The sequence below is a fragment of the Barbus barbus genome, assembly GCF_936440315.1.
Source record: "Barbus barbus genome assembly, chromosome: 40".
Lineage (NCBI taxonomy): Eukaryota > Metazoa > Chordata > Actinopteri > Cypriniformes > Cyprinidae > Barbus > Barbus barbus.
The window spans coordinates 11,398,585-11,414,903 of record NC_136718.1 but is presented as its reverse complement, the minus strand read 5'-3'; the positions used below and the strand labels follow the sequence as shown (position 1 = coordinate 11,414,903).

The 16,319-nt window shown below is 36.2% G+C and overlaps 1 protein-coding gene across 2 annotated transcripts; it reads left to right on the top strand.

Annotated features, from left to right (window-relative positions):
• The first annotated feature begins 1,808 nt into the window (after positions 1 to 1,808).
• LOC306859767 (3-hydroxyacyl-CoA dehydrogenase type-2-like) lies at positions 1,809 to 6,195 on the top strand. Of its 2 annotated transcripts, none has more exons than XM_079401010.1 (6): positions 1,809 to 1,853; positions 2,258 to 2,422; positions 2,519 to 2,683; positions 2,887 to 3,015; positions 3,497 to 3,605; positions 4,607 to 6,195. In XM_079401010.1, exons 1-6 carry the CDS (start codon positions 1,830 to 1,832, stop codon positions 4,795 to 4,797), a joined length of 783 nt encoding a protein of 260 aa, XP_079257136.1. In that variant the 5' UTR covers positions 1,809 to 1,829; the 3' UTR covers positions 4,798 to 6,195. The 2 variants fall into 2 exon arrangements, with proteins under 2 accessions (XP_079257136.1, XP_079257135.1); XM_079401009.1 differs by having other exon boundaries at positions 1,820 to 1,853; positions 2,211 to 2,422; positions 4,607 to 6,189.
• The last annotated feature ends 10,124 nt before the right edge of the window (positions 6,196 to 16,319 follow it).

Sequence of the window (16,319 nt, the reverse complement as noted above, 5' to 3'; positions counted from 1 at the left end):
CAGCCTACTGTCTTTCTCACAGCTGCTCCCTCACATCAGATACACGATGACGTATCTTCACATGGGATTTGTGGGATAGCTGAATATATGCTTCTTTGTACTCTGTGCTTTCTGAGTGTGTAAGTAGTAGAGAAACGGTGATTGTCTCATTGTACAAATTACTATAGCTTAGCCCACAAATAAAAATATTATCATAACCGAAGATCTTGATTGAATTCATGTGGTCTTTATGGAATGATTATAGATGTGTAATTAATTGGTAGTCATTATTCAAATTGCACTGTCATTATTCAATATGCAGTAACTAGATTGCTATGGTAGGTGATTATATTCACTGCCAGTGTATACATATGTGTATCTTGTGTGATTACTTATGTTATTTAGTTTGTTTGTTTACACCTGCTGTAGTTTATAAAAGTAAATTAAATAGACTCGTTTGTGTCTTATTCCTCAATTCACTTTATCAGTAATGATTTAGGACCTATATTATGTTATTTTTACTATTCCTAAATTAAATGAGCCTTATAAAATCTCTTTTCCAAAGGTGAGTATTTAGGCAACCGTTAGCCAATCTAAAGCGGGAAGGAATGTTATGTATGTTTGTTTTGTATGAGTCTTTGTCAAAGACAGTGCTGGGAAGCTTACTTTGGAAATGTAATAGGTTACAGGTGACAAGTTATCCTATTCAAATGTAATAAGTAGTGCAACTATTTCAATTATTAAAGTAATGTAACTGAAAACATTTGATTACTTTTCTAATGTTTTCAACCGTTAATCATTTTCAAATATGTAAACTAGGCAGGGTTAACCTACAGTAGTTCTCAACACTGATTACTGTCAGACTTTCAAAATCCTTCATCACCTTAATTAAGACTATAATTTAATTTTAAAGCACAGCCACCACAAAATCAGACTTTTAACACCTCTTTTCACTTTGTGATCGTTCTGAGGTTAAATGCAGATTTAAAATCATAATATTTAATAGCTGTGATACTGTTTTTGAAATAAAATATTTGCATAGTTATGACAGGAAACACTGGCATCTAAAAATACCTTGGGTAAAAAAAACAGTTAATCTTAAAAAATAAAGCATATACATAATCCCAAATAGGAAATAAGACTCTTATTGAATGTCCTATTCTGTCCTGAACTCCTGAAGCATTGTCATATTTTAGAGCAGTCAATGCAATTTACGAAAGAAATCAATTAAACCTGTATGTGTGTGTGTGAAAAAAAATCAGATGTAACCTCCTGCGTAGTTAACATTTTCACAAGTAACTAATTTAATGACACATTTTTTTCTCAGTAACTGTAACTGATTACAATTGCATTTTTTTTAAATTAAATGACTTAATTTAATTAAATGTAACTAGTTACTTCCCAACACTTGTCAAAAGACTATTTTTTGTCCTTCTTAATCTTAAGTAATTTTATTTCACAATAGCAATACAATGTTATTAGAAACAAAATAATGTTATTTCTCTAAATCTTAAAGATGCAAATTAGAAACAACGGGAAAATACAATATACCATTGATTTAATTTTTGAGGTAAAGACTTCAGCAATAGAATTAAAGTGAGAAATACTGCACAAATCGAATAATCAAATGTAGAAATATGCTGAGACCTTTAGCGGAACGATATATTAAATGTAGGTCATTAAATGCGCCTAATTCTGAATGATCACCGAGTGACGTGCGACTTCCTGTGAGGTTGTCAATCAAATTAACTGTAGCCAATCGGCTTAAAGGGCGTTGTCGTGTCCGTGTTTCTGATTGGGCTGCAGAGCGCTTACGTCACTCCGTCCCCAAGCCGTTGCAGCGTGTGAATATGGCGAACATCAGAAGTGTCAAGGTGAGACAGGAATTGAATGAATGAATAGAAATGTACTGGGTCAAAAAAGTCGTCTGTCCGGAAGTTCAATATTTCAAGATTGCTTTGCAGCTCGCTTTAGTCTGCACGTGGTTGTATTCCACTTCTTCTCACTATGTTTTGAAGTTGTAGCCGCAGTGCTAACGTTAACTACTTCGATGTTACTTCTGTGCAGTTATGAGTGACTGATAGATATGTAAACATCAGAAACAATGGCGATTAACCAGATTTACTTATTACATTATTCTTAAATTCCGGTGCTGTAGGCTTAAACCTCATTGTTTTGAAGCATATTACCATGACTGAATTGTGTTTGTTGTATAATGAAACGTCACCAAGCTCCATGCAGGTTGTGCTCCAGTGTGACCTTACTGACTGTATGGCAGGGTATGGTCGGTCTGGTGACAGGAGGGGCCTCTGGTTTGGGCAGAGCCACTGTGGAGCGGCTCATCAGTCAGGGGGCCAGTGCTGTGATCCTGGACCTGCCCAGCTCAGATGGACACAAGGTGGCCGCTGCTCTCGGAGACCGATGTGCATTTGCACCTACTGATGTGAGTGACACTTACTGTTAAAGACCTTTTGATATTTTCCACTTTTTTAGAAAATATGGACTATTTGTTTTCTTCTGATTGGGTTTTTGTTTTCAGGTCACGTCGGAGTCAGATGTGAGATCGGCTGTGGATTTGGCCAGGGAGAAGTATGGCAAAGTGGACTTGGCTGTGAACTGTGCTGGGATAGCTGTGGCTGTGAAAACATACAACTTTAAGAAGGACCTTCCTCACAGTCTGGAGGACTTCACTCGTGTTATCACTGTAAGCCTCACTGTATTTACAGTGCTGCCTGAACCTCATGACACTGGTTCATATTTCTACAAATGATGACTATTTTAAATATCCTATAGCAGCTTCTTTTATTTGTCACTGTAAAGTTCATCGCTATTATTTCTCTAAAGAATCAATCTTTTGAGATGTGTGAAATCTGAAGACTTGATATCCTTAACTTTGATCTGTTAAAGGTGAACATCGCTGGGACTTTTAATGTGATCAGACTGGCTGTAGGGGAGATGGGAAAGAATGAGCCTGATGCGGATGGACACAGAGGCTGTATCATCAACACAGCCAGTGTTGCTGCTTATGATGGACAGGTATATCAGCTATACAGTAACGTTCAAAAGTTTAGGGTCTGTAAGATGTCTTATTTTAGAGGTTGCATTAAGTTGATCAAAAGTGACAGTAAAGGCATTTATGATGCTACAGAAGATTTCTAATTCAAATTCTTTTCACTGATAATAATAATACATTTTTCTTGAGCAGCATATTAGAATGAATTCTGAAGGATCACGTGACACTGAAGACTGGAGTAATGATGCTGAAAATTGAGCTTTCACAGGAATAAATTGCATTTTAAAATACATTAAAATAGAAATGAGTTATTTTAAATTGTAATAGTATTTCCCAAAACAATACAGTTTTTACTGTATTGTTTATTAAAGAAAAAAACCTTGTTGTGAATAAGAGAGCTCTTACCCCAAACTTTTTAACAGTAGTGTACCTTATTTTACTAAATTTACAAGTTTATGACACTGTAGGTTATGTAATGTTTTGTTGTTGTTGTTGTTTTTTAAGGTGGGTCAAGCTGCATACTCTGCATCTAAAGGTGGGATTGTGGGTATGACACTTCCTATTGCTCGAGACCTTGCACCAATGGGGATCCGTGTGGTCACCATCGCCCCAGGTCAGTGTCCCTGAGATGCATATTTTGTTTCTAAACCAAATGAGCTTTTCATTGTGTCCCATCATTGCTCTATGAAAATTCATTGTTTAATAGAGATGTAACGATGCAACGATGCACTCAACTCATGATGTGATACGATTTTCTCACATTTTATTTTTTGCACATTTCTTTGTGAAATTGAAATATCTTTTTTCAAATAACAAAAATACATTTAAATTCCCAAATCAAATAAATAATACAAGTAAAAGAAATCATTCATATAAAAGCTTAAATTAAGGCTTTGCATGCGCTCTTTTCCTGGCTTGGATGTTTTCTTTAAAGGGGACATAACACATACCGTTTTACCTAATCTCATGTCAATCTTGAGTACATACAGAATAGTATTGCATCCTTCATATCTCCAAAGAGTCTTTAGTTTTACCATATTTATAAGAAAGAAACCGCTTTTACGATTATAAAACATTTGTCACCGAAATGACAGGAAAAAACCGCTGCTGATGACGTTGAAGGTTGTACTCGCGCTCTTGCTCTGGTAGACGTGTGCTCTTACAGGAGAAATGCCCATTCAAGGAATTCCTTCCTTCAAAATTCCAAAACTTATACGAACCAAGGAGGAGTGTATTTGACACAGAATTACTCGTTCAAATTGTTTTTTGAAACTTGGCCATGTTTAGCATGAGCATCCAACTCTTAAACAGAGTAGATGACTCAGAATGCATGAAATAGCATTAGACCCTTCCTTTAAAGAAATATCAGCATGTCCACGTTTTCCAGTAGGAATCGCTCCTTGTACAGAAGATGCATTTATAGAAAAACAGAATGGTCTGATTTCAGTTTTATGAAATTATATCGCGATTCGATCTCAACCAACTTGAATAGTCACATTTTTATCGATTTTCAGGGTATATCTTTACTTCCCTATTGTTTGAACACAGTTAATTCAGTATTTCTTTTTGTGACTGTTTCAATTATATCCTCCATGCCATTTTCTTTCCCTACAGGTCTGTTCTCCACCCCACTTCTAGCAGGATTACCTGAGAAAGTGCGAAGCTTCCTGGCCAGACAGGTGCCCTTCCCGTCACGTCTGGGAGATCCAGCCGAGTTTGCACACCTCGTGAATGCAATAGCAGAAAACCCCATGATCAACGGCGAGGTGATTCGCTTGGACGGAGCCATCCGCATGCAACCCTGAAAGGAAAAAGGAAACAGATTTGAGAAACTCCAGTTGAAATACCCAAAAACTGGTCTGTGACTTAAGACCTAAACTTACTAAGCATTTTCAGCATAAAGTTAAGATACTTTTGTATCTGAGTGGAAGTGCTACCACTGTCATGAGAGGAAATCTTGTAGATTTTTCAACTCTTGAGTCTGTCTTGTATTTATATACTGACTGCACTTCTGTGCCTCTGAGGTACTAATGATTGATGTAGTAAATGCATTTATACAATCGTAAGGTTGTACAGGAGTCATGCAAACTGAATATATCTGGTATCCACGTATCTTTTTGTGTAAAATAAAATATGTAAAACATAACAGGATGAGTATTAATGAAGTAATATTTGCTGATGTAGATAAGTTTATGGATCACTGCAGTGAACTAAATACAGCTCCAGGAAAGATGGTCAATATGAAATGTGTTGGATTTGCCACTATACTGACTATTATATCAGTGGTTCTCAGGCAGAGTGCCGGGACCCACTTGGGGGCCTCAGCATGACTTAAAATTATTCAAATTGAAATGTTCATATAATTAAAATGAAATCTGCTATTAAGTGTTGTCATGATACACAAATTATGACTTCGATACAATAGCAGACTAAATTATCTGGATAATTTACCAATACCTCAGTAAAAACTAACTTAAAATTGAAGTTGATGCCAGTGTGTTTATGTATAGAACTAACACAAGTTAGCTGAAAGGATAGAGCCAAATAAAAGTTTTTTAGTTCTCATTTGCTTTGTAAGATTGGTGAAAATTCACGTCAAATAACAATATATCTCAAAGTTATTTTAGTTGAGTTACTTTGAAGTTTGCTATTTTGTTCTTATTTTAATAACAAATAAATTGAAAAACAATATAATTTTTTTTCCAGATACAGAAAATGTAACTAACTTTCAAGTAAAAAGATACTAGGCCTACACAAACTGACTACAAAAGTTTTTCTGCTCTGCTCTAAATGATACTCAAAAATTCTTATCTTTTCCCTTTGCTGTAAAATGAACCTCTTCTAAATCTAGAATTATTTTTTTTGCATCTACTACTACTTTTTAAAAGATGAATTACAAGCATTTGGTGTCAAACATCACAGTAGTGTGAAGAACTGGACCAACAGAGGGCAGAATTGAGCTTATTTTAGAAATCAGGACAGGAGGCTCATATGAATTGCATGAGATCTATGCTGTGAGTCTATACAATATCTTTATTGTGACAGCATTAAAAGACTTGTAAATGCTATTTTAGATGTTACAAAAACATTCAGATAAAGAATTATATCTTTAGATCATTGTGGATTTTTTGCAGCTTTTTAAAAGTATTAAATCATGGCTTAAATATACAACTACTTAAACAGCATGTAAGACATCGCCAGCCAAAAAAAAAGTAAAACTGGAAAATATTGGCAGCTGTGCACAAAAGTCCTGCTAAACCCTTTACTGAACAGATTGTGCATAATTAAAGTAAGCCCAGATTGATGTTCGTAAATCTGCTTTAGACACACACACACACTGATTGATTTCTGTCCACAGGGTAGCAGTTCCACCATAATCTCAGTTTCATTTATTTCAGTCCACCCTAAAATCTACAGTCCATGTTAACACGATTACACTTCAGAGGTTAACAGTTCTCAGTTACCATTTGGTTCTGAAATATGCAAGGATTGTTATAATTTAAGTCTATTTCTAATGTTTTTCCATTTTATCTACTATTTACTGCACACTCTGAGTAGCTGACATTTCAAGCCATACGATAATGGTCAAACATACATTTGTGGAGTGTGCAGTGAAACAGATGTTAGATCAAACATCAGGTTGAGGCGAGTGGTTTGAATCATGGCTGATGGTTATTGAGTGTCACTGTGTTGTCTCACTTCACTCTGATGTGTTGCCCAACGTCCGCTCCATCATGTCATGCATCTATCAGGGGGCCGTGAGTTAGGACAGCTTTGATGGACACTTGCTGTCATCCCATAGATCTCTGCACTGTCAGGAAAATTACTTTCACTATTAACAATGGAGCTCTGGCTTCCACAAAGGACAAACATCGGAGGCTGTGTGAAGACAAGGTTAAAGACTGAGGGGTGTAGGAAAGAGGCGTCCTGGTGCTTGTTCCCAAAGCAACTAAAGGTTTTTTTCTAGAAACTCCAGAGCACACTAACAGGCCGATTCATTATTATGCATTATAAATGTGCTCGGGACAATTCAATCCCCCTGTGTAAATATGAGAGTTTGGGTGTAATCAGAACACAAAAGCGCTTTACGCTGAACCTCTAGAGGGCAGATGGCACAAGCACACGACAACCTGATCGGCGTTTAGAAACACGTGCATCGACAGCATGAACATGCATCATTTGGATAACAAGCTGTCTCTGAAAATCCCTCAAGATACAGAAAAGACAGTGCTTCATGTTGATTTTATCAGTGTAGATCCCCAAGAAGTCATGTCTAGCCTGCTGTGTGCTCCTTGAAGTAGTCTAAAGAAAAAACAAGGGATATAGAATAGACTGAGACTGTTGGAGAGGAGGACAGATGCAGAAATAAGGAGGCAAGAATTTGAGCTAGTTGTCATTTATCTGGGTCAGCCAGACCGACCTCTTTTCTTCAATAAAATATAAACATGCACATACACGTCTTCTGATATATCAGTGAGATATCAGTAGTGTTTATTAGTGATATTGTGTGCAGATGGGTAACCCTCAGAAAACAAGAAAAAATGAAAACTGTTTGATGAAATGAAGCCTATTTAAAGGTCAGCGGGGGTTTTTTTTGTAGTGACAATACATCAAATGTTCTCTTCTATTACCATAATGCTTTCAGAAAAGTACACACAATTGTAACTGATTATTAAAATTTTAGAATTTTTTTTGTTATTTCCACATGACAGTATGAGAATATAATACTGGGAATGAGAGTTTTTGCATTATGTTAATGGGAATTTGGAGGGAAATGCACTCAGATATCATAATGATCCTAAAAATAAACTTAATTTTCTTCATGCAATATATAAACACTACTGCTGAAAAGTTAGTAAGCTTTTTTTTTTCAAAGAAATTACTACTTTCATTCAGCAAGGAATCATTCAGTTGATTGAAAGTGACAGTAATGACATGTATGCTCTATCCAAACTTGTTTTAATTAATTGTTTTAATTCATGAACAAATACATTTTGTAATATGATTTTGAAGTGTCATTTCCACTGTAATGCAATGTCCGATTTTAAAATGGTTTTCACGGGATGAATTTTGAGGTTTTAATTTATATATGACGTTTTGTGACAAAGGTCAGAACTCCTTTTATTACTGTTCCTACATAATTTGTAACAAAAAACATTGGTGAAATATCTATTTAGGAGTCTTAGACCTTTCCAACGATGTATAGTTTGTCATGATTAGATTAGCATTTATTTGTAGTATATAGTGAAGTAAACTCATACAGGTGACAGTTGAGAGGTTAAAAAACACCCTGAAAAAAAGCATCACGGTTCCATAAAAATGTTATGCAGCACAACTGTTTTAACACTGATAATAAGAAAATGTTTCTTGACCAGCTAATGTTTCGAATGATTTCTGAAGGCTCATGTGAAACTAAAAACATTTAAAAATATATTACAATACAAAACAGTTATCATAAATGGGGATATTTTACAATATTTCTGTTTTTAAGGTATTTTAGAGCAAATGAATGCAGTCTTCGTGAGAAAAAAATAAACTTCTATATTGCATTATATAGAATGCAACACTGCATGAAGAAAAGGAAGTTTATTTTTAGCATCATAAAAAAATGTGACAGAAGAATCATACTTGGAGACTCGTTAGAAAACACATGAACAGAAACAGCTTTCAGAATTGGGTGTTTGTAATTAAACGGCACATCGACGTCCCACTGAGACGTTCAATCCTTAGTCTCCAGAGAATACTGCCGTGAGAACGCTTAGGACAATATCCTCCAAAAGCAAGAAATACAAACAAACTTTGGGAAACTCAAGAAAAACACAACAGAAATCTTCAAGGGACGACTGCACACACTAAAGAAATGGGGAAAGGATGATTCCCAGTCATTAAATCTAAAGAGTCCCAATGATCTCAGATGTGTAGGACCATTGGCTGGTTTGAATATGAGCATTATCACTCAATCCCACATTTACAATACCTTTCACATCCGACAATACCGTAACTCAGCCTGACACTGCTCATTTACGTCTTATCCTTCATGAAAACAAATACATTTGTCTGAAACATTGGATACGGTGTCTTTCTGGGACCTATTAGAGGCATTGTGTTGGTTTTATCTGTTGAGTGCAGGCTACAGTAGCAGTCTTTGTGCTGAGGGACGGTAATCCTGTATCTGTATGTGTATTTGTGCCCACTTGAGGTTCAAGACAGAGGAGAGAATCCACTAATGCTGCCGATGCTAGAGAAAACAAATCAACACAGCAGGCCTCCAGCTAGCCACGGCTGAACAGATATTCCCACGACATTCGGTCTTTACAAGCGTATGCTCCAATAAAGCTATTATTCATGTCTGTTATGACACACACGTGTTCTGTATGGCTTGGATGCCGATTTGAATGCTTGTAGCTTGCAGGATAACAAACATACACAGGCCACATAAAAAATCACCTCCAGTGACTTTAATACCACTATGTTATATATATGTTGCCAGCAATGGGATTCTTTTTATATTTACTGGGCATTCGGTGTACCATTAAGAGCCAGTTATGTTCCTGAGAGGCTAGTGAGTACACCGTTTTCTGGATGGCCTTTGAAACAGCCTGTAATCAAAGCTTTGAGAGTGTGATGAAGATCCAGTGCTCCTTTAGCAACACACACTGACTTCTGACCTCATCCAGCGCTTCATTGTAGCATGACCATAAAGCTGATAGAGGTTATCCGATTTAATCAGTAACTGCCTCTCATGAGGGTCAGACACTGACATCCTCACAATACCGCCGCAGAAAAAGCTTTGCATCTGAAGTATGCATCTCCTGAACACGGCAGAATGATCTCTAAAGGGATCGCCGTCGCAACGGTGCTGTGGTGGGTGTAATTTCTTTACATCCTACTTTGAGACACGGCAATGTGTAGGAAATCATAGAAATCGTGTTATCAGGTCAACGCAATTACAAAAGCATTTCAAACTGAGTAATAACATGGTAAAAAAAAAAAAGATTTGACTTATTTTCTCATTTGGAGGATCTTATCTGATCTGTGTGAGGCTCAAATCTCTATCAAAGGAATAGTTCACCCAAAAATGAATATTTGCTGAAAATGTTCTCACCCTCAGGCCATCCAAGATGCAGATGAGTTTGTCTCTTCAGATTTGGAGATATTTAGCACTACATCACTTGCTCACCGGTGAATGGGTGCCATCAGAATGAGAGTCCATCATTAAGACGTTTTTCAATTTAAAACTCTTGCTTTTGGCTAAAATACTAATCGTTTATCCATAACATTGCACCAGTTCAAAACAGTTCTATACAAATATGTCAGTGGATTTTGAAGTAAGAGAATGGATTTTTTCACTGGGGGAAGCGTTATTATGGATAATGGACCCAGAAGCCACAGTCTGAAGTTAAAAACGTCTTCATGATGGATTGGTTTCTTACAAACATGCTTTTCACTTCACAAGATATTAATTGATTGGAGTGTTGTGGATCACTTATTGTGGGTTATTGTGACGGCACCCATTCACAGCAGAGGATCCATTGGTGAGCAATTTAATGCTTCATTTAATGCAAAATTTCTTCAAAACTTTTCAAATGAAGAAACAACTCATCTACATCTTGGATGGCCTGAGAGTGAGTATATTTTCGTATTTTTTGGGGTGAATTATTCACCATTCACCAAAAAATGAAAATCAACAATTAAAATTTTTATGGAATATTTCAGTGTTTATTACAAATTATTTAACCATGTACATCATTATTTTTTATACCTGATCTGTGTGAGGCTCAATTCTCTATTAAAGTAACCATGAAATCAAAATAAACAAATATTGCAGTGTTTATTATAAATTATTTATTCATGCACATCATTATTTTTTATCAAATGTTGCAGTGTTTATTATAAATGATTTATCTGCGTGCATAATTTTTTATGGTATGCTGCAGTGTTCATTTTAAATGATTATCTGTGTACTTAATTCATATGCCCTTATACTCTTTAATCAAAAACATTAACCTCCCCTCCCCCTCACACAACATCTCGTCTTTAATGACGTGTGCACCGACATGATCACGGGACAATAATCCCTCTCCTCCAGCAACCTGTCACTCACACGAGATTGCAACAATTAGCACATGACAATGATCCAACCAATCCGTTCCCAATGGACAAATCAAGTCCCGCCCTACATGTCTCCTCGTTTGAGAAGCTGTTTCACTCGGATATACATCAATATTGGGAAGAAAAGACGACTGCAATTTCCGTTTCATGCTGACTTTAACATGGTGGACAGGCAGCCACACCGGTGACAGGTCCACTGGGAGAGAGAGATGCCAGCTTCAGATGCAATTCACTGTTGGGTTTGAGAGAAAGTGGGGAAAAGAGAGAGATAGAAAGAAAAAAACAGACACGGAGAGAAACAATTATGAGACAGTGAGGATTGTCTGGCTGCTCTACTGTAATCTACAAATCATTAACTACCATTAAATATGAAATGTATGTTTATTAAATTAGTGCTTGTTTTGTGTGTTTATGCAGGACCCAGCTAATTCCAATCAGAGACAATGAACTCTCCCTTAGTGTATTCCACATGCATGTTTACTAAAAGTCATTAAAATTGAACCTACATTATAAAACTGATCAACATGTATGCTCTTTTGATATGACAACCACTAGATTACATTTATGGATTTGAAAGACGCTTTCATCGAAATTGACTTGCGCTGCATTCATGATATGCAGTTCACGCAATCCCTGGAAATCAATCCCGTGACCTTGACAGTCCAGCATAGTACTGTTTGAGCTACAGGATATGTTGCATGCTAATATGTTGCAATATCAAAATATCATAACACAGGCATGTATACCTTTTAGAATAGGACATTTCTCACACCTCCCAAGGCCTTTATGCATGCAAATTGTGTATAATTTCCCACCTGCAAAATAATTACCTTGTCCATTTAATTACCATGTGCATCTGGAAAATGAACACTGAAAATCATAACTTTGTTAATGAGAAGGTATCAGCATAAATGTGTATTGCTGGCTTGCATGAAAAGGAATGCATTTTTAATTTCAGCAACTGCTGAAGTTTTCCACCCTTTTGAGCCGAATCATAGAGCTTACAAATACTCATCTCCAGCAGCGAGTCAGTGCCATGGAGCACGAACTGTCTTTATCCATTCATAGCAGCCTAACTCCAATTGCTTAGTATTTCAAAGACATCATTACCACAGTACGCAAGCATCGTGATAGTCTGGAATGTAGTCAGCAAGACTTCATTAGCAAAGCAGTTTCATGTAGAGAGCCCAAAGGAGAGCCAAACTCAGCCGCACTCCATTCCTTCAGCAGGGTGCAGTTCTCTCAAACTTCCCCTCGAGAGCAAGAAACTCAGGCTGTAAGAGTAGCTATTAAATGCATTACGGCTGGGCTGTTACACAACGCTACTCTGGAATACCAAAACCCCCCTTCCCAAAGTTCAGGGTAAATTATGCATAGACTAATGTCATAACTGAAGTACAGTTTACATGGGCATTATTCAAACCCATCTACATGATTCATATCAAAGACACATCGCTGATGAATTAGTTACTGATCTGGGGGTGATCTTGAATCACAGTTCAACATATTTATACACTTTCGTTTTTTTGCACCTGAATTGCCCTCAGAGATCCATTTAGTTATCTATGCATCTATCAGTCTGCCACACCTTTTCTCTCAAACTGCGTTCGCATGTCTTTTCCACACATCTCAACTGAAACAAAACTCATCATAATATCGGATGGCATTGATAATCACCATAGAGACCAGCACGAAAACCTGCAGCTGAATATAAAACACTTTTTCTCTAGTTTATAACACTTGTGTGTCCAATCAATTTTAATATATTGAAATGTATTCAAACAGAAGCTCAATTATGCAAAAGAGTCCGAGTCAGATGAATCTGATACAGGACACACCAGTAAGCCTCAAAACAGCCATCAGCATACTTAGGGCTAACGTGACAGACTCGAACATGCATGTAGATGCAGTTCAACTGCCCTGAAACAACTGCTGGAAGAATACAGCGAGTTACTATTTACAGCAAGTAAATAAATGTCACATTTACTCATAGTAAAATCTCCTAAATTATTTCAAAAAATGCAGATAAGGGATATTTTAATTTGACTTGCACAAAACGACAAAGTAATTTTTTCACCATGTTTATCTAGACACATTTTAATTTAAATTCGTCATGAAATGGAAATTCAGTCTTCATCTTTTTACTTTATTCATTCTTCAATTGTTTTGTTCTAAATGCATCTTAATAATCTTAATGTGAGAGATTCATCCATGCATGTTTCATATTCATATCATTAAACTTTCCACATGCATAAGTTCACATATAAATAAAAAAAATTGAATGGTTAACAAACAAAGCATTTGGTAAACCTGTAGATTATTATTAGTGTTCATAAAGTATCACGCATCTAAATAACTTGTTTTAGATTAACATAATTCTGCTATTTTGTAAGCTAGTAATACACTAGTACATGCACTGCAGTATTATATAGTATATAGTAAACTATATTTGCACATTTCTAATTCAATTATATAGAAATTCTACCTTCTCAAATCTTTGTTTTGGTAACACTTTACTTAAAGCCTTTATGTATAGTGCATTATAAAAGTAGTTTTAATGCATTAATTATGCCTTGTAATGCACCTTATAATGCATTGTGCAATTAGAATTTTTTTTGAATAATTACAATGCATTATACCCTTTAATACCCCTGTATAATGCATTTTACATAATAACCTTTGATTTTATTTGAATTACATCAGTGCCATTCAAGGTACAACTTTTGCATCTCCTCTGTCACAATAAAACCAAAACAATATGATACAGTATGTTAGAGTAAATAGAGGGCGGTAATTTGAGATTGAGTAATTTTAATATGCATTAGCGCTCAAAACATTATCATTACAAAACATGTCTTCTACATGCGACCTATTTCTGAAATCAAAAACTATTCAGTCAATTTCACAAACCTGTACAGCCAGCCCTGTGGAAACAGGATGATTGCTACACATTTCAAGTGTTCTTCAGTGAATGAATCATTTTGAGGAGAGGGAACAGATTAGCTCTGCTATCTCCTATCTTCTTTGTCAAATTGGCTCCTCTTGTTGGAAATCATACACAGTCTGAAATTACCTCATTTATCGTTCAATGTTGCATTGTTTCTAATGGGATCACAGGTAGCCAATATAGGGCAAAGTTTGTACGTCGAATTTGCAACCAATACTGCGTGACGTGAATGATTTAGTTGGACAGATGACATTTAGAGTCCCTTCTCCTTCATTATGCGATGTATGGACTTCATGGACGCTCTCTTTAAGAGAATAACTCACCTGACCAACAGCGCATGTCATGCAGGTTGTGTCAGTGCTGGCTATGAGATGACGAGGCTGCGTGATCCTGTATTCAAGAGTATGAATAGAACATTAGACCACGTTACATGATTGCTCTGAATACATAACACTGAATGAAGACAGACAGAGGCATCCAGAGAGCCATCGCCCCTCACTGAGCACTGAACTATGAAATGAACGCCTGTCCTCTCGCTCTTTGAAAGGCAGGTTCACTATAGAAGCTGGACAGAAGTGAATTTAATGATATCTGAATGATGAAGAACATGCCCTTGGTTTGTAAAACAATGTCGAAAAAGGAACTGGGATGCAGTTATCAGATAATGAACCCAGGTCGCTGGGTGAAGCAGGTCCATATTTGCAGCTAATGTCTTGGCCGAGATCCTAATCGAGTCCTGAACAATCTGGCTGGTGGAAAGATCCACTCAACTGAAGGGATAATTAAAGATAAAGGGCTCCCATTTTTCTATTCAGCGCTAATGTAATTGTAATGGTCTTAAACAAAGCACAGTTCGGAGAGGTCATTATCTTGCTCTTGTTAATATTCTTTGAAAACTCCTGCCGTGAGGTAGCTACATCTTACTTGTATCACTCACGGAGGGCTCGATCTGTCAGCCTTTGATTCCAGCCACAGAAACATTTTTCAGTGTTTCTGTGGCTGGAATCAAAGTTTAATTAAATGTCCAAGTCAGCCTCCAATGTGGTTTATGCTGTTTTGATTTTCTGTGATTGTTGTTCAAGGCAAAAACTTGAAAACGGTGTGGCAATCAAATTTTTTCAGACATTTAAGATGTTGCAGGTTTGGTTCAGAGTAGATGACCCAGTAACTGGAAAGTTACTGAAATCACTATCCTGCTCACCGCTATGCCTTCTAGCAAGATACTTAAAGAATATTCACTCTATTATTTGACATAAACTACAGTTCAATAGTTTGAGGTTGGTAAGATTTTTCAGTGTTTCACCAAGGATGCATTATTTAATCAAAAATGGGTGGAACAGTAATTTTGTGAAATAGCTTTTTATTTCCATATATTTTAAAATATAATTTATTCCTGTAATGTAAAGCTAAATTTTCAACATTCATCATTATTCCAGTCTTCATTGTCACATGATCCTTTAGAAATCATTCTATTATGCTGTTCTAAAAAACATTTCTTATTATAAATGTTGAAATAACATCTAAATGAACAGGAAACATATTTACAATAAAGACACTAATGAAACCTTGCAAGCAGGAATGTGGAATGTGGAGCTCATAGTTTAGCTCAGGAGTTGTTCAGTAAAAAAATGTTTGTTACTTGACGTGTTAAGTTGCTACCAGTGGAAATCCGCAGGAATGATGCTGTAGTGCCGGGAGCAACTTAACAGCTCAAGCAACAAATATTTTGCTGAACTCAGCTCTGTGTGAACACAGCTCTACAGATGGCATTACTTCCTGCTACTTCCGCAAAGACACTTAAAGAAATCGTGTTTACCTGTGAAACCGGTCATGACATGAGTTGACATGTATTGAGGTAGCGAATTATTGTCTACTGGCCCAAATTGGAAAAATTCCAATGAAATAATTTAAAGCTGAAATGTGCTTACAATCTAATATAACTTCTGTGCAATTAGTGTCATTAAGTTAAAGTAAAAATACATTTTTTAAATAAATATATTTGAACTGACTTAAGCTGAAAATGTTGGTATTTTGTCTTCTGTAGAGCTGCTATTTTCTTTTAGGAGCTTTGTCTCATATTTAGTGAAGTTTTCATCATTGATTCTGTTATTTTCCTGTTATTATTATCCTGTTATTACTGTCAAGCTGCTATGATCTGTATTGGATACTGTAAAACACTATATAAATAAAGGTTACTTGACTTGAAAAAAATAAGAAAATGATTTAAATAGCACCAGTAATGTTTTCAAATAGTTTTCCCAAAACCCA